At 48.2% G+C, this 25,000-nt stretch overlaps 1 protein-coding gene across 2 annotated transcripts in view; it reads left to right on the forward strand.

The window, feature by feature from the left end:
* Window positions 1-25,000, forward strand: part of cdk14 (cyclin dependent kinase 14) — a 194,875-nt gene that overhangs the window by 134,553 nt on the left and 35,322 nt on the right. For both annotated transcript variants that reach the window (XM_062539213.1, XM_062539214.1), the window contains 2 exons: window positions 7,132-7,271; window positions 20,268-20,429. In XM_062539213.1, coding sequence (XP_062395197.1) covers window positions 7,132-7,271; window positions 20,268-20,383 — 256 coding nt within the window. In that variant the 3' untranslated portion in view covers window positions 20,384-20,429. The remainder of the gene's footprint in view (window positions 1-7,131; window positions 7,272-20,267; window positions 20,430-25,000) is intronic.

The raw sequence follows: 25,000 nt of genomic DNA on the forward strand, positions 1-25,000 counted from the left end.
GCTTTTCAGACAGAAATAAATCGAAGGAGATGTGGAGACAAACAATATGCGAGTGTGTTAGAGCGTGTGTGTGTGTGTGTGAGTGTGCGTGTGTGACTATGTGCAAGGACTGCTCCAATGTTTTGGAAGAGGGGGAGGAAGGAGTGATGAGAATGGAATGTGTGTGTGTGTGTGTGTGTGTGCGTGTGTGTGTGTGTGAGTGTGTGTGTGTGTGTGTGTGTGTGTGTGTGTGTGTGTGTGTGTGTGTGTGTGTGTGTGTGTGTGTGTGTGTGTGTGTGTGTGTGTGTGTGTGTGTGTGTGTGTGTTATGAGCTGGTTATGAGTTACTGGAGTGTGGATCCAGTGGTGGTGTGATGGAGGAGATGGAGGAGAAGGGCTCTGGCAACTGAGAGGTAACTGTAGCAGTCAGTCGCACTTAGAGATGAAGAAGAGGGTGCTGGAGGAAAATACTGCGGCCACTTTAAGGCTTAGCACTTTTTGCTCAAGGCTCGAGGACTCTCTCTCTCTCTCACACACACACACACACACACACCCACACACACACTCAATTACAAGCGCACACGCTCAATTACAAGGACACACACACACACACACACACACACACACACAAACTCACGCTCACACACTGCCAGACAGACACACACACACACACACACACACACACACACACACACACACACACACACACACACACACACACACACACACGCACACACACGCACACACACATAAACCCTCAGGGCTGCCGACCAAACCATCGCCATCCTTGGAATTTGAGCCTTAAAAATATCTCCCCATAAATTCTGAACCCTTTGACTTCTTTTGAATGGAAGTGGAATGTATTCAGCCCTAGTGATACGATCCTATAATCCTCATTGCAGTCTGTCTGCATGAGTCTAATGCACATATGACAATTTGTTTTGCAAAATGACAACAGTAGAGATCTGGATCACATGTACATTATTTATGCAAATTAACACACCTGATGCCATCTCTTCTATAGTGTGTCACAAACGGACTGCTTGGGGAAATAGTCCACAGTAATGTTTACATAATATATATCTGCCTATGTGTGTGTGCCTGCGCTCCTACATGCCTGTGTGTGTGTGTGTGTGTGTGTGTGTGTGTGTGTGTGTGTGTGTGTGTGTGTGTGTGTGTGTGTGTGTGTGTGTGTGTGTGTGTGTGTGTGTGTGTGTGTGTGTGTGTGTGCGTGAAGACGGCGGAGATTCATGGATGGTGGCTGCAGGCCTACAGGGCTCCAGGACAGCAGTTGATGGATGGGTGTGAAACAGTCAGGCAGTGAGCCGTGCATCAGGACAGACAGAAAGACAGGCAAATGGACAGGCAGGCACACACACACGCACACACGCACACACGCACACACTCACACACACACACACACACACACGCACACGCGCACACACTCACACACACACACACACACTCACACACTCTCTCACACACACACACACACACACACACACACACACACACACACACACAGACAGACAGACACACACACACACACAACGTCACAGTACTTCATCATATCGGAACATCTGACGTGGGAATAGTTAAATGGGTGAAATCAAATCAATAAGACCCAAATGCACACAGGGCCTTTGGCGGTTCCATGGGAAACAGTGAGAGCAGGTACTTTATGAGTTTACTTCACAGAGAACCAGACAGCAAAGCCAAAGAGAGGGTGTAGCTACACGGGGCTGGTCAAGGCCTTCCACATGGGCACAGACACGTCCAGCTCCACATGTGCACACCAGCAATGAGCCTTTACAGAAAAACCATGCAAGTTTGGTGATTTCTTCGCTGTTTTCTCGTTTTTACGCTTGCAGGTTTCTCTGCAGAGCTTCCCCTACAGCTTTAGCATGTATATTTTTACAACACTCCTCAATCGGTCAGTCTGCCTTTTCATGAGCATTGTCGCTAGGTTACGAGACTCTCTCTTTGTCGGTGCACCAGCCCCCGGCCCAAAATTGCAAGGGTGTTTTTTTTTTCGGCTCACAGGCGCTAGGTGGAGGTGAAGCGGCCACCGTTCAACCAAAAAAAAGACATATAACCATTCCAAAGACCCCAAAGCTGTTCAGTTAACCCTTATAGGGTCTTCGTTTTTTGGTTACACAGGGGGTCCTGCTGGGTCTGGTAGACCCATGGCAATTTGGGGTCTTTAAGGTAAATGAAGCTAAAGAAGACTTATAACCATTCCAATGACTTCGAAGCTGTTCAGTTAATGTAAATGAAGCTAAAAAAAAAACCATGCATAGTGCAAACCCTGCATAGCGCATTGCGCAGAGAGGAGGTATTTCTCCAACCAATAGACAAACAGCCTCTTGTTTGGGAAGAGGACAAACACTAGGACACTGTTTGACTGTCCAGTGATCTTTATAGGCTGACCCATTTGTTTGAATGACTTTATTAGATTCTAATGTTCTAATGAAGTTATTTAATAGACCTTAATGTGAAGGTCAGAACCAGGGTCCTAGTAGGTTCTAGACCCATATTAGCAGTTACAGTATAACCAGGATCCTAGTAGGTACTAGATCCCCTATGTGGACGTTAGAACCAGGGTCCTAGGGGGTACTAGGCTCCTATGTGGACGTTAGAACCAGGGTCCCAGGAGGTACTAGACTCCTATGTGGACATTAGAACCAGGGTCCCAGGAGGTACCAGACTCCTATGTGGACGTTGGAACTAGAGTCCCAGGAGGTACTAGGCTCCTATGTGGACATTAGAACCAGGGTCCCAGGAGGTACTAGGCTCCTATGTGGACGTTGGAACTAGGGTCCCAGGAGGTACTAGACTCCTATGTGGACGTTGGAACTAGGGTACAGCTGCTGCACTATGCCCCCAGACTGACTGACAGACTAGAACAGTCTAACTGATGAGATGCTTGAGTGACAGGAAGACTGACTGACACACAGAGACAGGCTGGCTGAAGAGATGATGGACTGGATGGCGTGCCTCTGAGAGTGTGTTCTGGAGTCCAATGAACCGGGTCAGCAGGCTGTTTTGTTCAGTCATGTTTGTGTGTGTGTGTGTGTGTGTGTGTGTCTGTGTGTCTGTGTGTGTGTGTGTGTCTGTGTGTGTGTGGTGTCTGGCAGTGGTCCAGCCAGTGAGGAAATAAATATGTGAGGAGAGTGAGCAGCAGGAATGTTAACTACTGCCGCCCAGCCAACACACACACACACACACACACACACACACACGCCCAGTCAGCCCTCTGATGTTCTGCCAGCTTCAGATGAAGACGATAGAAAGGCACCAGGCCCCTTTCTCCTCCTCCTCCTATTCCACATCTTCATCCACATCTTCCTCTTCCTCCTCTGCTCCTCTGTCAATCCATCTTACACATCATTCTTTTTTCCCTTCTCTCCATCTTTTTCTCTCTTCTGCTCGTCTAAACAGCTCTCTTCTCTTCTCTTCTCTTCTCTTCTCTCCTCTTCTCTCTTCTACCCCTCTCTCTCCGTCCTCTATCCCCCGTCTTCTTCTCCCTGTAGGAAGTCACTCCCCGAGTCTGTGTGAGGGGCACTGAAATGGTCCGCCTTCCACACACTTACTGCACACATGGAGCAGAGTGTTCAGTACCCATAAAGAAGACGTTAACACGTTAAGGAGCTGAGTGCTCAGTGTCTGACCCATAAATAAGACCTTTATAGAAATCAGAGGCGAATATCCTCCAGCCCTCGAGCCCTTAATTCTGTTCTGCATTGCGCAACACTTCTAAGCAACTGCGTCCTGACATGATGAAAGACTACATTCCAGTCACACACACACACACACACACACACACACACACACACACACACACACACACACACACACACACACACACACACACACACAATCACGCACACATATCCCCCCACCCAGTCTCATTGACACAGTGATGGCAAGCTCTCTGAATTTTCCAGAAACATGCTGGAAACAGCAGCCAGCTGTTGCCAAGAAGCACAGGTTCCCCGAAGCGGTTCCACCCCGGGGCCCCATCGGACCCTGACGGGCCGCACCTCCAGGCTCAGCGCACCGCAGCCGGGCCCCCTCTGACTCAGTGTGTCCCGGGCAGTGAGAGCCATCACCTGGGCCCGTGCAAGCTGGCTCTCAGAGCATGGGGGTGTTTTGACATGGCGTCAGAGACATGGCTGCCATAATATTTGGCTGAGAGCCTTGGTTACTGGCCCCGCTAATGCCTGTAAAGGGTAGAGTGAGAGGCAGGATGTTTTGAAGGCTTGGACAAGGGGTCCGCTATGGAACAGTGAAACCAGGTGCTGTGTATTTTCTCTCTGTGTGTGTGTGTGTGTCTGTGTGTGTCTGTGTGTGTCTGTGTGTGTGTGTGTGTGTGTGTGTGTGTGTGTGTGTGTGTGTGTGTGTGTGTGTGTGTGTGTGTGTGTGTGTCTGTGTGTGTCTGTGTGTGTGTGTGTGTGTGTGTGTGTGCGTGTGTGTGCGTGTGTGTGTGTGTGTTGTCCCACGGTTGTGGCGTGTCGTGATGGAGGAACATGAAAAGGGTGAGCAGGACATGGGCGAGCGGAGATGGAATGCTCGTTTTTTCCCAGCGCCAGTCTGTCGTCAGCTGCCAGCACGCGGAGATACCCATCATCACTCTCACTCTGTTTTCTCTCCCTCTATCCCCCCTTTTCCGTTTCTTTAACCGCTTCTGTCTTTCCCTTCCTCCTGTCCTGTCCTCACCCAGCGCTGTGGGGGGAGGACAGTGAGATCAAAATGGCCGACAGCGGCGGCGAGGAGTTAGTGCTTAGCAGCAGCCGCCGCAACAGCAGCATCAGTGCAATCTCCCAACCTCTCGGTGAACTGTGAGATCCGTAGCGCTTTCTCCGCAGGGCTAGTGAAAGTTTAATGCTGGAGAGAGAGAGAAGGAGAAAGAGAGAGAGAAAGAGGTAGAGAGAGAGAGGGAGAGAGAGAGGGAGGGGGCCGATTCTGCCAACGCGCGCCAGAGAGCTCATTATCCCTACACTGGGGAAGAAGAAGAAGAAGAAGAAGAAGAGGAAGAAGAAGAAGAAGCCCTCACAACAATCACAAACTCTGGCTGCCTTATTAGGGCTGATGGAGGACCCAGTTGAAACATCAGTGGGCCCATTTCCTGTGAGCACCACTCATTACTCTGGACCTGACTTCAGAACCCGACCGCAGACTCGCTAATAACAGCCCAACGTGCCAGCAACTTTTAGAGAATCGTCATTGCGAGCTGCACAATGCAATCACTTCGTTCTTAAAATATTCTCTTTCAAGAAGTTATTTGACATTACTTGACAAAAATTGGCTGGCTTCCGCTGTGGATGACGCGAGACAAGCAGGCCAGTCGGTGTGATTGTGATGGATTTGTAATGCTGTGGAGGCTGAAGCAGTACTATTTGAGCATCAGAAGTAGCATATGCGGCCCCAGCCGTGGCGCGACTGGCTGGGGCACCTGCACCGCACGCCGGCGACCCGGGTTCGATTCCCGCCCCGTGGTCCTTTCCGGATCCCACCCCTACTCTCTCTCCTGCTCGTTTCCTGTCATACTCTCTACTGTCCTGTCCAATTAAAGGCATAAAAAGCCCCAAAAAATTATAAATAAAAAAAAAAAAAAAAAAAAGAAGTAGCATATGCTTTGGTACAAAGCTCCAATCGACTTCCACTAAATTAATGTTGAAAATGCCTCAACCCCTGGACTCTACAGTGCGTTCGGCGCCAGTATATCTTGACGAGCTGAACAACGGTTTCAGAATGTGTTTGACTCTACTCAGAGCAACGGATCACAAACTGGCTGTGAAGACTCACACTCTCTGGTGGGATGGGTTGTAAGGGTTGGGGGAGTGTGGAGTGTGTGTATGTGTGTGTGTGTGTGTGTACGAGCCTTCTCTCCTAATTAAACAGCCAGCGCAGTAGTGGAGGCCTCTGGGACGGCGAGAGGAGAGAGAGAGAGAGAGAGAGAGAGGGAGAGAGGGAGGGAGAGATGAGCTGGAGACAGAGACAGCTCCAGCAGGCTGGGCTATGGGCTCAGGGGCCGAGAGCCTGCAACAGAGAGAAGGAGGGATAGAGAGGGAGGGGAGGAGAGGAAAGGAGAGGAGAGGAGAGAAGGATATAGAGGGAGGGGAGAGTGGAGGGGTGGAAAGGAGAGGGAAGAAGAGAAGGAAGGGAAGAGAGAGAGGAGAGGAGAGGGGGATCTCATGTTTCTTTAATGCTTCCACTGACTTGCTCTAATTACAGAGTTTGTTGCTGTTGCTGTTACACTTTTCCCCCCTCTCTCTCTCTCTCTCTCTCTGTCTCTCTCTTCTTCACACTCTCTCTCCCGTGCTCTACATGTTTGTGCTCCCCCCGGCGCTGGTTGCTACAGCAGTTCAGGAGTTCAGAGTCTCCGTAGTGTGCAGACCTGAGAGAACCCTGCCACGGAGAAGAGAGAGAGAGAGAGAGAGAGAGAGAGAGAGAGAGAGAAAGAGAGAGAGAAAGTCGATTGCTATCTCTACTTCCTCTGATGATCTCTCTCTCTCTTTCTCTGTATTTCTCTTCATCTCTAGCTGTCTGACTTCACTCATCACTCATCCTCTGATGTGCTATCTCTCTCTTTCTCTCTCTCTTTCTCTCTCTCTCTCTCTCTTCCATATGTATCTCTCTCCTCTGTGGTGTGCTGTAATGTTGTGTGTGTTTGAGGACTGTAATTGTGGGAGAAAGTTAGACTGTGGCTTTATAGTGGTGGTAAAAAATAAAAGAGGTAAACTCTTTCTCTTTCTGTCAGGGCTGTCACTCTTGTGAACGGTGTGTGTGAGCACACGTGAGACAAACAGTGTGATGTTATGTGCGTGCGTGCGTGCGTGCGTGCGTGCGTGCGTGCGTGCGTGTGTGCATTGATAAGTGAATTTACATGCACATTGCACAGTGAGAATTCATTGTCATGAATGATCTGCTCTTCTAGGGGTTATAATGTACTCTGTGATTACAGGACGACACTGTTGATCACTCTGTTTCTCAGCAGAGGCAAGTGTGGACTGAAGAAGAAGACTTGTATACTGTAATCTGCCATACATGCCTAAGCCTCTTTCCTTCTCTCTCTCTCTCTCTCTCTCTCTCTCTCTGTGTGTGTGTGTGTGTGTGTGTGTGTGTGTGTGTGTGTGTGTGTGTGTTTTAGGCTGGGCTACGTAGACCACGCTGAAGAGCTGGCCTCCAGGTTCCTCCAGTGCTCTCCAAAGCAGCGGATCTCAGCGCAGGCTGCCCTCCACCACGAGTACTTCAGCCAGCTGCCCCCACGGCTCTGGGAACTGACCGACAGTGAGTGACCACCCACTACTACTACCCCACTACTCTCCCATAAGTCCATCTACTGTACGCATATATCGGTCAAGCATGTGACTGACCCTCAGCCCTCAGTCCTGTTGCAGTCAAGCATCTAAAAAAATAGTGTTCTCTCACCCTCCCCTCCTCTCTATCTCTCTTTCTCCCTCTCACCTCCTCTCTCTCTGTCTTTCACACACACACACACACACACACACAAACACACAACACACACACACACACACACACACACACACACACACACACACACACACACACACACACACAGAGGGAGAGTGGCTGTGGGAGATGTGTGCATGAAGGCCGTTTATTAGAAGCATGTGAGTTCACCGAGAAGGAGACCACATTTAACTGCAGATAGAGCATGTAATCTCTCGCTCTCTCTCACTCACTCACTCACTCTTTCTCACACTCTCTGTCTCTATGTCTCTCTCGCTCTCTCTCTCTCTCTCTCTGTCTCTCTCTCTCTCTCTCTCTCTATGTATTCATTTATCTATATTTTTGCTTCTTTCTCCATACTAATAGGGTTCCCATGGTAGTGGATATTCCAGGAAAGTCCTACTTAAAAGTCATATTTCCTGGAAGAGTTTTGGAAAATGTTTGTCCAGAGACTAATATCACCACCTGTGCTCTTGTTCTCTCTCTCAAATTCAAATTCAAATTCAAAGTCAAAAGCATGGCTGTGAAATATTGCCAAAGCACTATGATGTATATAACATTGCCAAACAAGGAACTATCTCTCCCTTCCTTTCCCCCTCCTTTCTCTCTCTCCCTCCATTCTCTTCCCCCTCCTCTCTCTCTCTCTTTCCCTATGTTCTCTCTCTCCTCTCCCTCCCTACTGGCTTCTCGTTCACCCTCTCCGGTCCTGCTCAATCTGGCTCTTCCCCTCTTTTGTCTGTCTTGCGTCAGTCCTCCACTGGTGCTGTTGTGTCTCTATTGTAATCATCTACCATTAAAATCTCCATTAAGTCCCGTTCCAAACCCCTCTTTTTTAGTACTCTGTTCTGTGTGTGTGTGTGTGTGTGTGTGTGTGTGTGTGTGTGTGTGTGTGTGTGTGTGTGTGTGTGTGTGTGTGACTCACTGTGTGGCGCTCATAGTCTCTGTGTCATGCTGAGCATGCCGCTAGCGTTCACAGGCCTGTGCTGGTCATCACTGTTCCCTACAGTTAGCTGTGACTAGCGGTGACACTGCTAGCTAAGACTACTGTCAGGAGAATAGAGGGAGAGAGAGAGAGAGAGGGGAGTTGGAGGGAGAGAGAGAATTGGGATTAGAGAGAGTGAAGGGTAGAAAGTTCTAGAGGGAGAGAGAGAAAGAGAGGATTGGGGTTAGAGAAGGAGAAGGGTAAAAAGTTTTAGAGGAAGAGAAAGAAAGAGAGAGAGAGTTATTTAACTGTGTTAGCATGTTGTCTGGTCTACCCATCACCGGTAAAGCTGAAGCTGACACACTAAGAATGACCGCCAAATGACCTGCCCTTCTCCCATCCACCTCTCCAGAGACCACACAATCTGACCTGTACATCTGTGCATGACACACACACCCAAGCATGCACCAAGGCCTCACAACATGGATTGCATTTCTTTGTTTCATGCATTGATTGAACCACTTAAAGTGTGTGTGTGTGTGTGTGTGTGTGTGTGTGTGTGTGTGTGTGTGTGTGTGCTGTTACATTGCAAATGAGTAGAAAAACAGAGACTTTCACTTTAAGGAGACTTGAGGAAGTGGGGGCTTTACAGTTCTCATGTTAACCAGGAACTGCAGAGTCATGGAGTGAGCTGCAGTGAGAAGCACATGTAGTGAGTGAGGAGCCTTCTGAAGCACATGTGGAGAACTGCTGCTCAAGGCAAGTGCTGGAGTGGGGAAGGACTGTATTTGCTGGCCATTTCCAGGGATGCTACTGGTGAATGTTTCTTCTTGTTTAATGCTAAAAACGATTTCTGAAGATGCTAAAGCTAATATAGGCAATGTCTAATTGATTTGTATTGATACTAGCTAATGTGTAATTCATGTATAGCATGTAGCAATGTTGTTTAGTGAAATTCATGTAAAGATTAAGGAGGAAAATGAGTCATTTGTAAGCAGTTTAGTAATTGCTGTATTTTGTATTTGTTTTGTCTTTTTCTTGTGAAGGTTTTCAACCTAACCAAGCTAACTAACCTGACAGACTAACCTAAATGTTGTGAATAAAGCAAGGAAGGTTTATGAAGAAACGGTTTGAGTTGCTTCCATTCAAGTGTAGCCCTGTTGATGGCCAAGGCCTTTTTCGAGTTTGGGCAGAAGTGCAGTATAAACCCCCGATAACTTGACAGTTGAAAACCACCGGCACAGAAAAGCAACGCCGTGGTGCAGAAATCAAGATGGCAGTCGAAGCTCTCGGAAAAACAGTGGATCAGCTGAAGAAAGACAGAACAGTCGCAAAGATCTCCTTCACGAAGCAAGCTAATTACCTCAGTCGTAAAGCAGGTGAATTAACTGAGTCAGAACTGAGACAAGAATTTATGAAGCTCTCTATCGATTCAAGGAAAGTCATTGAGGCCAATGACGATTACAGGACTGGGTTAGAAGCAGAGCTTGCAAGCAAGGATGATGGTGATGATGAACAGCTTAGTCCAGAGCAGGATGCAAGCCTAAAGAAATCTGCCAGTGAATGTGAGCAAAAGTTCAATGATGTAAAGCAGATTGTTCAAGCCAACCTCTGGAGCAGATATGGATCAGAAACGCTAGAGGCTGCTTTTGGCGAAGCTGAAAAAGCCTGTAGGAATGCATATGGAATACCTGTGGAAAGCAGTAACTGTGAAGGATATGAAGTTCACCTTACTGTATTGGAAAAGATGATCAAAGAAACATCTGTTGCATTCGCAGCCTGGGAGTCATGGATGCCTGTAGAAGAGGACAGGGACTTTCGGAAGCGGAACAAAGACCTGAGAGTGGCTTACAATGAGCTTGACATGAGAAAAGCTGAGTTTGCCAGAGCACGAAGGATCGCTGTGGAGAAGCAAGGTACAGGTGTGAATCAGGAACCAGCTGGACCAAGAATCCCAGTTGTGAAAATAAAGCCAACAAAACTACCCACGTTTAGCGGCTATAGAAGAGACTTCCACCGCTGGAGGACAGATTGGGAAAGCCTTCAGAAGCAGGGAGAGCCAACCGGTTCACCAGAGGTGAAAAAGATTCAGCTTATTGATAGTGTGGAAGAAAAGATTGTTAACTCATTAACTGCCATTGACGTCTTTAAACGTCAATTTAGACACATACGTTGACTGCCATTGACGTCTATAGACGTCAATTGCCGTTTTCAATGGGGAGGGCTCCTGGGTGGGCTTGGGAACGATCTGGCAGAGTTTCAGGCTTGTAAACAGACTGCACTAGCGATCCGAACCTCTAGATGGCAACAGTGCCATTTGGATCATTAGTATCTGCCTAGAGTGCACAAGTCATGCAGAGACAACTAGCAAAAACACTGAAGATCGACCACAGTGGATCTAGTTTGCACGCGATGCAGGGAATAAATATGCTTACTTCTTACATCAAGGATGGAAAACACGTAAACGGTATGATCCATTTACATTGGATATTGCTATATAGACTAACAACAACCTTGCTAGTGCTAGCTTGCTAAGTCTAGCATCCTGTTCAGAGTCTTTAGCGACCATCAGAGTCCCTAGCAACCTTGACGAGACTGACGAGATAGCAGTGCAATCGTGGTTGACATACTACTGAAACGCTAACATTAAAAAGTTGATTTTCACAAAAAGATCGTTTTCTCCATGTTTTGGTCAAAAACAGGTGTTTTTAGCAAAACTAACCCATGTTCTACTGACGATTACTAAAGAACGGAAAACGATAGAAACAAGCCGTTTTTTCCTGGTGAAAGAAGAGAGTCTACTCTTTCATTTGGTACCTTCGGTGTTTACATAGTCATAAAGCTCACCGTTCGGTGGATCTTGGAAAAACAGTCAAAATGCTGTAAAACGTCTGGCAGTATGGAGCGCTCTGCACTGAAAATCGCTGGCAGCCAATGAGTTAAAGATCTCCGTCTGTCAACCTATAGCACAGCAGATGATATTTTCAGAGTGCTAGCAAATAGATATGGTAACAAATATGCCATTGCTTTAGAAATTGTTGAGGAGCTTGAGAAGATTCCACCTGTTAAAGGAAATCAGCCGAGAAAGGTAGTAGACCTTATACAGACAATAGAGAAAGCGCTTGCTGATCTCACAGATCTAGGAAGTACTGGTGCCATCAAAAACCCACTGGTGGTGAAGTCTTTAGAGAGCAAGCTTCCTGAGTTTGTGAAAAAGGATTGGCTGATGTACATGGTGGATCCTAGCAGCGGTGTCACTCAAGACAACCACTTTGACAAGCTTCTGGATTTTCTGAAGAAGCAAGAGGAGATCTTCGAGAGGCTAGATCACCTAAGAATCACAGACAAGCCAGAGAAGCCAGACAAAGCAGAAAGAAAGTTCAACAAGAAATATGCCTCAACTAAAGCCACAAAGAAAGATGATTCTGGAGAGGGGTGTATTATCTGTGGAGATGAGAAACATAAGGACAGGATTTTCTTCTGCAAAAAGTTCAAGAGTCTGAAGCTATCTGAAAAGGAAGATGCTGTGAAAAAGATTGGTGCCTGCAGGGAGTGCTTGGGATGTCATAAGTCTGACATGCAGACTGCAATAAGAGAGGCTCCTCAGATCATCACTTCTTTCTCTGTCCAAGAGGAAACAAAAAGAGGCGTGAGTCTGAGAGACCTCAGACAGATGACAGAGACAAAAAGAGCTTAACTGAGGAACAGAAGAAGTTCTTGGAAGAACTTTCCCCAGAGTTAGCTGAGAGATGCAGGAAGGCCTTCACCAATAATTCATCGAGGGTCACCTGTTCTACCAAATGCCAGACAAGCCTTCTCAAAGAAAGTGGATTGAGAGAGCTGCCTGTCATTATGATGTTGATGGAAGTGACCGCCAATGCAGGTCAAAAGATCGGAGCCCTCGTGGATCTGGCTTCGGACACTAATTATATAACTCATAAAGCAGCCAACAGGTTGAATCTTAGAAGTGAGAAGATCACACTTGTTGTGCACGGAGTTGGTGGAATGGCTACCAAAGTAGCCACAAGAAGATACCTCCTCAGGGTTCGAATCAAGACCTCCAAGGGAACTGAGAGGGCCCATGAACTAATCTGTTATGGGCTGAAAGAGATCGCCAAAGTTCACCAGGTTGTTAGGCCTGAAGAGCTTAGGAGATTCTTCCCTGAAGTTGAACTTGAAGAGTTGAGGAGACCTGAGGAGATTGACTTGCTCATAAGTCACAGAGAAGGGAGACTTGCCCCACAAAGGGTGAAAGTTGTGGGAGATCTTGTCTTGTGGGAGAGTCCTCTCGGAAAGACAGTAGGTGGCGCGCACCCTGATCTGTTTGAGCAAGTAAACATGGAAGCGCATGAGTCGACGACGCACTTTGCTCGTTCTATGAGAACAGCTGCCATCAAATATGAAGAGATTCCTGAGGAGATCCCCTTCACGATGAAGACACTTCACAGTCAAGACATCATCATTGAAGCAAGACATACAGCTGCAGCTCACCGTGACTTCCTTGAGTGGTGGCGATGGGACAGCATCGGTGCAGCCTGCGAGCCCAAATGTGGTGGATGTCGCTGTGGGAATTGTCAGCCTGGAGGAAAGGAGATGACCTTAGCAGAAGAAAGGGAACTTGAAATCATAAAAGATGGTCTTGCGTACGTCATAGAGGATGAACACAGCAAGTATCCACACTGGGATGCAAAGTATCCTTGGATAATGGATCCTGCTTGCCTTCCCAATAACCGAAGTGGAGTTGAGTCCACCTTCATAAGAACTGAGAGAAGGCTCAGGCAGGAACCAGAGTGGCTTGCTGCTTACACTACTCAAGTCCACGAAATGCTTGAGCGCGGAGCTGCAAAGAGACTCACAAAGAAGATGACTGAGGACTGGAGAGGACCAGTTTGGTATGTGAGTCATCTAGTAGCACCAAACCCCCACTCTGTCACTACTCCAGTGCGCCTTGTGTGGAACAGCAGTCAAAAGTTCAAGGGAGTGAGCATGAATGACCTGCTGCTCAAGGGGCCGGATGTATTAAACCCCATCAGAGCCGTCCTGCTAAGGTTTAGGAAAGGAGTGCATGCAGCCTTAGGAGACATCAGGAAGATGTATAACTCGGTGTGGCTGGAGGAACGCGAGATGCATCTGCACAGATTCCTTTGGAGGGACCACCAGGACGAAGAGATAGGGGAGTACGTCATCACAAGGGTGAATATAGGGGACAGGCCTGCTGGATGCATAGCGCAGCTAGCTATGCGAGAAACTGCAAGGCTGACCAAGTTTTCTCACCTGGACGAGGCGCGAAGGGTGCTGGAGGAAGACAGCTATGTGGATGATGTCCTCACATCCCACAATGATGCAGACAGACTTAGTGAAGTGACCAAGGAGATTGAGGAGATTCTGCAAGCAGGTGGATTTTCTCTGAAGCCATGGGTCCTGTCTGCGCAAAGTGGGAGGCAGGGAGGTGAGGCAACAGACCTCACAAAGAGGACACTTTCTGAGATGCACAAGACGCTTGTCCTGCCTAATCAAATGAAACAAGAGGATAACAAGGCATTAGGCATTGGGTATCTAGCAGAGGAGGACAAACTGTACATGATGGCATCAATCAACTTCTCCAGAAGGAGAGGGAAAATGAGAACGGGCCATGACCTGTTGATGGAGGAGGTGAGATCAAGAACACCTGATCCCCTCACTAGAAGACTACTACTGAGTCAAGTTGCTGGGCTCTATGACCCAATTGGACTCGTTACACCACTAAAGCAGAGAGGTGCCATCCTCGTAAGGAAAGCATTCCAGGAAACAGGGAGTGGAAATCTGGCCCAACACACCTGGGACAAGCCACTTTCTGAGGGCCTCAGGGAGGAGGCCATCAGGCTGTTTGAAGAGTATGCACAGCTGGGACAAGTAAAGTTTCAGAGAAGCCTTACACCACTAGGATGGAAGGGAAAACCCTGGGCTATCACCTTCTCAGATGGTAGTGACAAGTCCTACGGAGCATTTCTGTACCTGAGATGGGAAACAGACGAAGGTATAGACATCAGGTTGGTGGAGTCTAAGGCCAAGCTGACGCCACTGGACCAGAAAGGGGATGCTGTTAAAGCTGAGGTCTGCGGTGCTGTGTTTGCAGCCAGACTGAGGAAGTATATGGAGAGGCATGGACGGATGGAGATAGAGCGCTGGTTTCATCTAGTCGACAGCCAAACAGTTTTGGGAGCCATTCAGCGAGACAGCTATGGCTACCAAACATTCTTTGCCAATAGGATAGGAGAGATCCAAAGGTCTGTGTCAGTTGAAGACTGGTGGTGGGTCCCAGGGAGCCTCAATATAGCAGACATCATTACAAGAGGGGCTGCTCTGAAGGATCTGCAAGAGACGTGGCAAAGTGGACCGGAGTTTTTGAAGAAGCCATTAGAAGAATGGCCAATAAAGTCTGCTGGGGAAGTCGTAGCTGATGCGAGGGACAGCATTATTAAGCTACAGAGAAAGGCCTTTTCAGCAGTAGTGACAAGAGGTCAAATGAAGAGATGTCGCTCTCAGGAGCACAACAAAGCTGACGATTCTGTTGAAAGGAATGGTGCTGAACCAACTCACCTGACTGTCTGCCCCGATGCATCGGAAGTTGATCCGGGAATGAAACAGGGTGAAGTTGCAATGAGGAAAACACTTTCCAGTTCAGCAGTTAAGAGTCTTCTGGATGTGAAAAGATTTAGCTGCTTGTCCAGGCTGGTGAATGTCGTTGCTTGGGTGAGACAGGTTGCTGACAGCTGGCTACACCTGAAATATCACACCCAAGAGAAATCAAAGTGGGAGGCATCACTCTCTAAAGGAGAATCTAAAGTTCTTGCTCTCAATGTTGAAAACTGTGAGTATGCCTTCAGAACTCTCTCTTTGGCAGCTCAAGAAGGCATAACATTTCCCGACACTACTCTCAACAGGCTAGTGGCAGTTAAGCACGAAAATGGACTTCTTCTCTGCGGCGGCAGAATCCAGGCCTTCACAGAGGACAAGTCTTTAGTGCCCATTCTCCCTCAAGATGCGTGGATTTCTACACTGCTTGCACAAGAAGCACACAATGTCAATCATGAGGGTATAGCAGGAACACTGTTGAGGATGAGGAGAAAAGCCTGGGTGGTTAAGGGAAGACGGATAGCCAAAAAAGTAGTGGATAGTTGTATCATCTGCAGAAAAATGAGAGGAAAGAGATGTCAACAAATAATGAGTGACTTACCACCTGAGCGGACCACGCCAGCAGCTTCTTTTCAGTTCACTGCCGTTGACCTGTTTGGGCCATATGAAGTAAAAGATGAGGTGAAGAAGAGAGTGAAGCTGAAGGTGTGGGGTATCGTGTTCAGCTGCATGGCATCCAGAGCCATTCATGCTGATATTGTCAGTGATATGTCTGCAGAAGGATTTCTGCTGGCCTATCAGAGGTTTACGTCACTGAGGGGACACCCCAGCAAGGTATGGTCTGACCCAGGCACTAACTTTGTCGGGGCCAAACCTGCCCTTGAAGATCTGTATCAGTTCCTGGAGCACCTGGAAAGATCAGGAGTGGAGGAAAAGGCGGCCAAGCATGGCACTAAGTGGTCCTGGAAGATCCATCCTGCGGACTCGCCACATAGAAATGGAGCAGCTGAGGCAGCAGTGAGAACTGTGAAGAGAGCTCTCCAAAATGTAGGTGGCAATGGAGTCTTCACATGGGGAGAATTCCAGACGTTTGTGTATATGGCAGCCAATCTGGCCAATGAGAGGCCTGTAGATGCAAGAGCACAAAGCCAAGAGGATTGTGTGGAGTATATCACTCCAAACTCTCTCCTGTTGGGGCGGGCGAGCTTGAGAGGAGACCCAGGAGACTTCCAGTTTGAAGGGTACCCTTACAAAAGGCTGAGAGTGATCCAGGCTGAGGTCAATAAGTTCTGGAAGAAGTGGTGTCAATTAGCAGGCCCAAACCTCTTTGTTAGAAGCAAATGGCACACGAAGGAGAGGAATGTTGCAGTGGGAGATATTGTTTGGCTTGCGGACCAGAACGCCCTAAGAGGTCAGTTCAAATTAGGTAGAGTGATCAGTGCATGTCCTGATGAGAAGGGAGTTGTCAGAGACGTCAGAGTCAGGACGTTTCCCAGCTATCCTGTCATGATCAAGAGGCCGTTCCATGAAGAACGCAGTAGGAGTACACCAGCGACGAAGAAGCTGCCCAACAAGATCCCTGCTACAATCCTGCACAGGGACGTCAGGCGTCTTGTTGTGTTGATACCAGTGGAGGAGCAACGAAAAGAAGATCCGGCATGCTCCAAAGAAACATGATGTGACCTCCTTGGGTTCTGCGACCAGGAGCTCAAGTGGGAGGTGTGCTGTTACATTGCAAATGAGTAGAAAAACAGAGACTTTCACTTTAAGGAGACTTGAGGAAGTGGGGGCTTTACAGTTCTCATGTTAACCAGGAACTGCAGAGTCATGGAGTGAGCTGCAGTGAGAAGCACATGTAGTGAGTGAGGAGCCTTCTGAAGCACATGTGGAGAACTGCTGCTCAAGGCAAGTGCTGGAGTGGGGAAGGACTGTATTTGCTGGCCATTTCCAGGGATGCTACTGGTGAATGTTTCTTCTTGTTTAATGCTAAAAACGATTTCTGAAGATGCTAAAGCTAATATAGGCAATGTCTAATTGATTTGTGTTGATACTAGCTAATGTGTAATTCATGTATAGCATGTAGCAATGTTGTTTAGTGAAATTCATGTAAAGATTAAGGAGGAAAATGAGTCATTTGTAAGCAGTTTAGTAATTGCTGTATTTTGTATTTGTTTTGTCTTTTTCTTGTGAAGGTTTTCAACCTAACCAAGCTAACTAACCTGACAGACTAACCTAAATGTTGTGAATAAAGCAAGGAAGGTTTATGAAGAAACGGTTTGAGTTGCTTCCATTCAAGTGTAGCCCTGTTGATGGCCAAGGCCTTTTTCGAGTTTGGGCAGAAGTGCAGTATAAACCCCCGATAACTTGACAGTGTGTGTGTGTGTGTGTGTGTGTGTGTGTGTGTGTGTGTGCGTGTGTGTGTGTGTGTGTGTGTGTGTGTCTGTGTGTCTGTGTGTCTGTGTGTGTCTGTGTGAGTAAAAAGGAATAACTTGCACAATTCACCCCGAGATGATGGTGAAATGGACTTTAGTCCTCTGCGTGCACTTGAACTTCTTTTTCCACTGAAGCCAGTGGTGAGTGTCTCTGGTGAGGAATTGAGGTTCTTCAGATTGAGCTGTTTGTCCTATTGAGTTGTTCATACAGTATACTGTATATAAGCCTATTTGAGGATTGGGGTGTCCTCTCATTATATCACTTACATTCTCCAATGCCATCTTATATTATGGAGAGATTGGATGACGTAACAGGCTTATCATGCCAGGCTCACGTCCATTGTCAGTCCCGATAGCAACAAAAGCAAGTTTAGCCCGAGCCAGATATCCGCTGTGTGAATAATGTGAGCTGCAGTGTTGCCAGGCCCAGTCGACCTGCGTGGAGAAGCACTGTAAGAAAACAAGCACTGGCAAGTCATTTTCGTAGCAGAATTAACATTTTTAATTTTGCAGATTAAGATTTTTTTTTTTTTCTTTTTTTATTGGCGTTATTAATCCCTTTATCAGCGCACTGCAGGTTGTTTGCACTAGCTGAAACAGGGGGCGGGACTATACTGTGGGGAGAGCTTTGTGTGTGTGTGTGTGTGTGTGTGTGTGTGTATGTGTGTGGTAGTCTGTCCTATGGACAAGTGTGTTTTCATCACTATGTGTGTGCATGTGTATGTGTAAATCTGTGTTTGTATGTGTGTGGTAGTCCATGTGTATGCTAAAGACTATTATGGTTATCATCATGTGTGTGTGTATGTGTGTCTGTCTGTCTGTCTGTCTGTGTATGCATGCGTTCTTGTGTACATGTGTGCGTGTGTATCTGTGAGTTTTCCTGCATGTGTCCCACTTGAGTCGGTTTCACCTCAAGCAGTCATTGGGCCCTAAGCGCTCCTGTGCAGAGTACCAGGGCTGCATTGTTCTGTATTGAGTGCTGGGGAGGCGCTGGTCTCTGGCGATGGAGATGGCGCATAATTGAGGTCAGTCAATGGTGACTTATTCATAGCCTCTGTGTTGCGTCTATCTCATCAGGAGTGCCCTGCGCTCGGGATAGTAATGAAACAAGGCTGACAAGCCTCATCAAGTCACAGCGTGACGGCCATCATGTGACACAGACACACACACACACACACACACACACACACACACACATATATACACACACACACACACACACACACACACACACACACACACACACACTCACACACACACATATATACACACACACACACATATACACACACACAGGGTGTCTCAAATACATATCTGTATCATACGTCTGTAATATATCATAATAATGATATAATATATCATGATTCCTTTTCCATCTCTCTTTCTTTCTCTCTCTCTGTCACACACACACACACACACACACACACACACACACACACACACACACACACTTCCACACTACAATTCAAAAGCCCCTTATAAACTTCCAGATCGCAAACATGGAACCTCTAATACTGTACAAATTTACATTCCTACCACACACACACGCACACACACACACACGCACTTCCACACTACAATTCAAAAGCCCCTTCCAGATCGCAAACATGGAACCTCTAATACTGTACAAATGTACATTCCTACCACACACACACACATGCACACACACACACACACACACACACACACACGCACACACACACACACTCACACGTACGCACTTCCACACTACAATTCAAAAGCCCCTTCCAGATCGCAAACATGGAACCTCTAATACTGTACAAATTTACATTCCTACCACACACACACACACACACACACACACACACACACACACACACACACACACACACACACACACACACACACACACGTACATACATGAGCACACATGTCTGCCATCCCAGGTGCCAGGGTACCCTGCTGGCAGGGCGGGGGCGTGATTAGTGGGGAAGGCAGGAAAGAAAGGGATGAGCATAATCAGCCCGTTTTATTCAGGGTTTAGTGAAACAATAGCAGACTTACGGCCACAATACAGGATTTACACTCACTAAAGATTGGGTGTGTTAGTCAGTGTGTGTGTGTGTGTGTGTGTGTGTGTGTGTGTGTGTGTGTTCGGAGTACAGTGACAACCTGGTGGCGACATTGAGACGACCTCTCTGGCTCCATGCAGTCTGATATCAACTGTGTGTGAATATGAAATGTGGATTCTGGCTGTGAGAGAGGCCAAGATGACCAATGTACTTGGCAGTATTTCTGTTTGTGTGCGTGTGTGTGGGTGTGGGTATGTGCGTGTCTGTGTGTGTGTGTGTGTGTGTATGTGTGTATGTGTGTATCCCCAAGTGTGCCTGGCAGGTGTGGTTGTGTTTGTCTAAATCTGATATATGTCTCCCCATGGTGAAGTATCAGCCCTCTCCCTGTTGAAGCTTGATGTTAGTTTCTTGAGTTCTAGATCCATATTTTGGAAGAGCGTACAGTATAAAACACACATTCACATATTTCGACTTGCTGCAGGCACAAAAACACATACATTGGATGTGCTTAAAGTCATACATACTGCAAAATTCATAGTCCAACTATATGGATTTCTTTCATTATCTGTTACGCCAGCTTGAAACCAAATGCTTCTCTCTCTCTGAATATCCTTCTATCCTTCTCTTTTGCTCTCTCTGTCTCTTTGTAGCTCTCACTATATCTCTCTGTAGCTCTTTTTCTCTCTGTCTTCCTCTCTTTCTCTCTCTCTCTCTGTATCTCTCTCTCTGTGCTCTGTCCGTGTGTGTATTGTCTTGATGTGTTATCTTGTCCGCCCCACACATGCATGTCTGGTGCTTGTGTCCCCCGCAGTGTGTTCCATCTGCACCGTGGCAACGGTGAAGCTGCAGCTGGAGGCGGGCGACAGCATCCAGGTGTGCGCGAGGACCTCCAGCCAGAGCAAAGCCTCCTCGGGCGCCAAGCACTGACCGCCCGCCCGCCTCAACCACCCCTCCCCACCCCCGCCCCACGGAGGTAGGTCACCGTGCCAACTGCTGCTGTGCCAACCACAGACCTGCCAAGCACAAACACACACACACACACACACGTATATGCATGTTATTATACAGTCATGTATAGAGTATATTTGTTCAATAGCAATACACACACACACCCACACACACACACACACACACACACACACTCTCTCACACACACAAAGCTCTCACTCTTACACGTACATAGAAACAAATGCAGATGCACGCACACATATGCATGCACACTCAACTGTCTTCTTTTAATCTTTTCTCTCACACACTCCTCATCCATGGCTGTGTTTAGCTGATTTAGCTCCAGTACAGCGTGGCTGGTGTCATACCTCACGAATCAGTCGCTCGGTGTCTCCGTTGTAATCCAGAGTGGGATTCGGCCAGTCGGCCGTCGGCAGCCCATCCCATTATTAGTGCATTCCACTCCAGCACACATTTGCATGTGCAAATTAGCCATCACGTAAAAGAATGCACAAGTAGACTTGAGAAGAAGGAAGAGCCTTTGATACGTCTTGGCAATGAGATTTTGCGTGCATGTGTGTGTGTGTGTGTGTGTGTGTGTGTAGGTTGACCCTCTGCTGAATAGAGGGGTCGTATTTATCAAGGATGAAGAAGGTCTTGTATTTGCATTTCATTAGGAAGAGTTGGGTGCGACGACGAGCCCTGTTGTTATGGCCGTAGTAGAGTGTGTGTGCGTGTGTGTATATGTGTGTGTGTGTGTGTGTGTGTGTGTGCATGTGTGCGTGCGATGGGTTGGCGGGGGTGGGGGCATTTCTGAAGGGAGGATTAGAGGCAAATTACAGGCAGGTGCACAGGGAGATTTGGAGATTTGTGACGACGCGGGTTATTTGAACAGCAGGGTGCTCCATAGACCTCTGCACTCTCTCCAACCACTTAGCAGACACACACACACACACACACTCCACAGGCCTCAGCGCGCTCTCCAACCACTCAGCCTGGACTGAGAGGACTCAGAGAGGGGACAACAGTGGACAGGGTCACTGAGTAGGAATTGGTCATTACGGCAGTATGCAAGAATCTGCTGAAAAGAAAGACAGACAGAAAGGGGGGAAAGAAAGAAGTTAAATGAGTGTGTAAGAGCTTGAAGGAGGCGGGGGGGGCTGCTTTGATAAGAGCAGAGGTGGGGTGGGGTGGGGTGTGTGGTGCAGTGGTGTTAGCTGCATGGCTGCTGAGATTGAGCCCATTGAGGATGAAAGGTGTGAAGGAGAATGGGGAAATGACCTAATGGTGTTGGAGTAGGAGTACGGGAGAGGGGGACCACTTACCTTACAACTCATACTGCATACATACTTCCACAGCATCTCTCTCTCTCTGCCTTCTTTCGCTCTCTTGCTCTCTTGCTCTCTTTTTTTCTCTCTCTCCCTCTCTCTCTCTCTCTCTTGTGTAGTAGTTGGTGGCACTACTGTTCTGACAGCTGAATTGAAGTTGTTCAGAGAACTTTCACTCTACAGTGAGTGCGTGCGTGCGTGTGTGCTTGCGTGCGTGCGTGCGTGCGTGTGTGTGTGTAGTTCCTGATGTCATGTCGTCGATGAGGATAGTTGGCCCACTATCATCCATGTCTTCCCAGCCGTGGCATTCATATTGAAATCACTCTCTTTGTGAAGAACCCTCTAAACCCAACAGATAGAATTCTAATCCACGAGGAGAGAGACAGAGAGAGAGAGAGAGAAAGCACCAGAAAGAGAGAGAGAAAGCACGCTACCAAGCACAAATTACTATGGACGATGGAAAATGGGGAATACATTTAACGCAATAAACCTTAATTGCCTTAGCCGGCCTCCCATGATTGTATGCATTTTCGAATCTGTGTTTGTATGCTGAAGTGTTAGGTATTTGTTTGTTTGTTTATTTATTTGCCCAGTTCGTTTCAACTGTGCCTTTGATTCCTCAGACAGATTTCTCAGTCAGATCCCCCCCTTGGGTGAGGGGAGAGGGGGAGTCCAGCGCTGAGCCTTTCCGCTGTTGGATAATTCATAAGCGGAGAGAGAGAGAGGGATTGAGAAAGGGAGAGAGAGAAAGAGAGAGAGGGAGAGAGAGAGAGAGGGGGCACATGGAGAGAGCCAGCGGAGAGCGGCTCCCCTTTTCTTTTGACAGGAAACTCCCAGCGGGCCTCCTTTGTGTGGCGCGGGGCGGCCGAGATCCCTCGCAGCCCAAAGAAAAGCCCAGAACAGAGGAGCAGAGAGGGAGAGGGAGAGGGAGAGGAGAAAAGCCTGGAGGTGCCATACGCCTCCCACAAACGGCCAGCGCCACAATGTGGACCATGACAAAGGCATGTGACGGACAGACAGAGAGAGAGAAGGGAGTGGAGAAGAGAGAGAGAGAAGATGGCTTTTGATGGAGAGACAGAGAGAGAGAGAGATAAAGAGAAAGGGGTGGAAGGAAAAAAAGACAGAGTGGAGAGAGAGGGAGAGCAAAAGAGAATAGAGAGGAGAGAGAGCAGAGGAGAAAACAGGTTGATATAGAGAGAAGAGAAGAGAAGACAGGATGAAAGAGAGGAGAGAGAGACGGGAAGAGAGGATGAATGGGAAAGAAGAGTGGAGAGAGAGCAGAAGAGAAGACAGGGTGAAAGAGAGGGGAGAGAGGATAGAGAGCAGAAGAGAAGACAGGATGAAAAAGGGAGGGGAGAGAGAAGAGAGGAGAAGAGAAAGAGCAGATGAGAAGACAGGATGACAGGGTGAAAGAGAGAGGAGTGGAGTCGGGGAGGGGTGAGGGATTGGAGAGAGAGTGAGAGTAAGAGAGAGAGAGAGAGAGAGAGAGAGAGAGAGAGAGAGAGAGAGAGAGAGAGAGGGAGGGATTTGCGACGCTAAACGGCGGGTGAAAGGAGGCGGTGAGGTTGAGAGGGGGGTTCTGGGTGTTTGAAAAGAAGTCCGCTCCGGTCAGTCAGCGCGTCAGAGAAAGAAAGGCCACTGTAGCAGACCAGACGTGTGTGTGTGTGTTGTGTGTGTGTGTGTGTGTGTGTGTGTGTGTGTGTGTGTGTGTGTGTGTGTGTGTGTGTGTGTGTGTGTGTGTGTGTGTGTGTGTGTGTGTGTGTGTGTGTGTGTGTGTGTGTGTGTGTGTGTGTGTGTGTGTGTGTTCGTCCATGAAAGAAAGGCCACTGTAACAGACCAGTCCAGACAGAGGCGGTGGGAACTTTCCTAGTGTACATTCGCATACTAATACTGACCGCAGTGTGTGCCGTGGACAGCATGCTTCAGTCCTCTGTGACGGACGTCGCTTGGCAGATATCCCCGAATGACCACGCCGAAATAACTAATGGCCTCCTTTAGAAAACACACTTCAGAGCCCCGTGGCACTAAACACAACAACGGTGTGGACATTGGCTAGGTGCAGTCCAGCCAGACTGAAGGACTGCACACCAGACGTGTGTGTGTGTGTGTGTGTCTGTGTGTGTGTGTGTGTGTGTGTGTTTTAACTGTCTTCAGGTGTTGGAAAAACACCTGCCTGTCATGGAGGAGCTTGGGGCCATGTGGACTCCATGAAGGCTGCATTCCTCCACGGCCGGCTGCTGTTTGCTGTTTGCTGTGGGGCCTGAGTGTGGAGGGCCGTGTCTAAACGCTAAGCGTACTCAACCTGGGGACTGGAGGCATCCTTGGCCTCCACTAGCCTTCTGTCAGGTGGATTCTGTTAGTGATGTTTTTATTGTTCTCAAAATCGTTCTGAAAGTGAGCCAACGGTATCGTTCTTCATGTCGTTATCGTTATAATTTATGTGTGAACGTCGTCGTTCATATTAACAAGAACTTTGCTTTGCATGGTTATCGTTCTTGTTGTGGAATGGCCCTTTACAGTGGAGTAGTGTAGTTAGCTGTGGTGGGTATACGGTCATCAACCCCAAATGTTAATATGTATCCTTGTGGGTATACTGAGATGGTCATGTTTTTTAAGTGGTTATACTGTAGTCTTGCGTAATACGTAGACTACACTACAGGCCCTTTACTCTCTGGGCAGTACTCGGTGGTGAGGTCCAGGCGGTCAGCATGTGCACTAATTTCTAACCTGCCCACTAGACTGGACCGGGCTGCACAGTAGTGTGAGCTGTGCATGGAGCATGGAGAGAGTGGTGGGTGGAGCATGGAGAGAGCGGTGGGTGGAGGATAGAGGAGGATGGAGAGAGCGGTGGGTGGAGGATGGAGGGAGTGGTGGGTGGAGCATGGAGGGAGCGGTGGGTGGAGGATAGAGGAGGATGGAGAGAGCGGTGGGTGGAGGATGGAGGGAGTGGTGGGTGGAGCATGGAGGGAGCGGTGGGTGGAGCATGGAGAGAGCAGTGGGTGGAGGATAGAGGAGGATGGAGAGAGTGGTGGGTGGAGCATGGAGGGAGCGGTGGGTGGAGGATAGAGGAGGATGGAGGGAGCGGTGGGTGGAGGGAGTGGTGGGTGGAGGATGGAGGGAGCAGTGGGTGGAGGGAGTGGTGCTTGGAGGATGGAGGGAGCGGTGGGTGGAGGATAGAGGAGGAAGGAGGGAGCGGTGGGTGGAGGATAGAGGAGGATGGAGGGAGCGGTGGGTGGAGGATAGAGGAGGATGGAGGGAGCGGTGGGTG

This window comes from Sardina pilchardus, chromosome 6, assembly GCF_963854185.1.
Source record: "Sardina pilchardus chromosome 6, fSarPil1.1, whole genome shotgun sequence".
In the NCBI taxonomy this organism is placed as follows: domain Eukaryota; kingdom Metazoa; phylum Chordata; class Actinopteri; order Clupeiformes; family Clupeidae; genus Sardina; species Sardina pilchardus.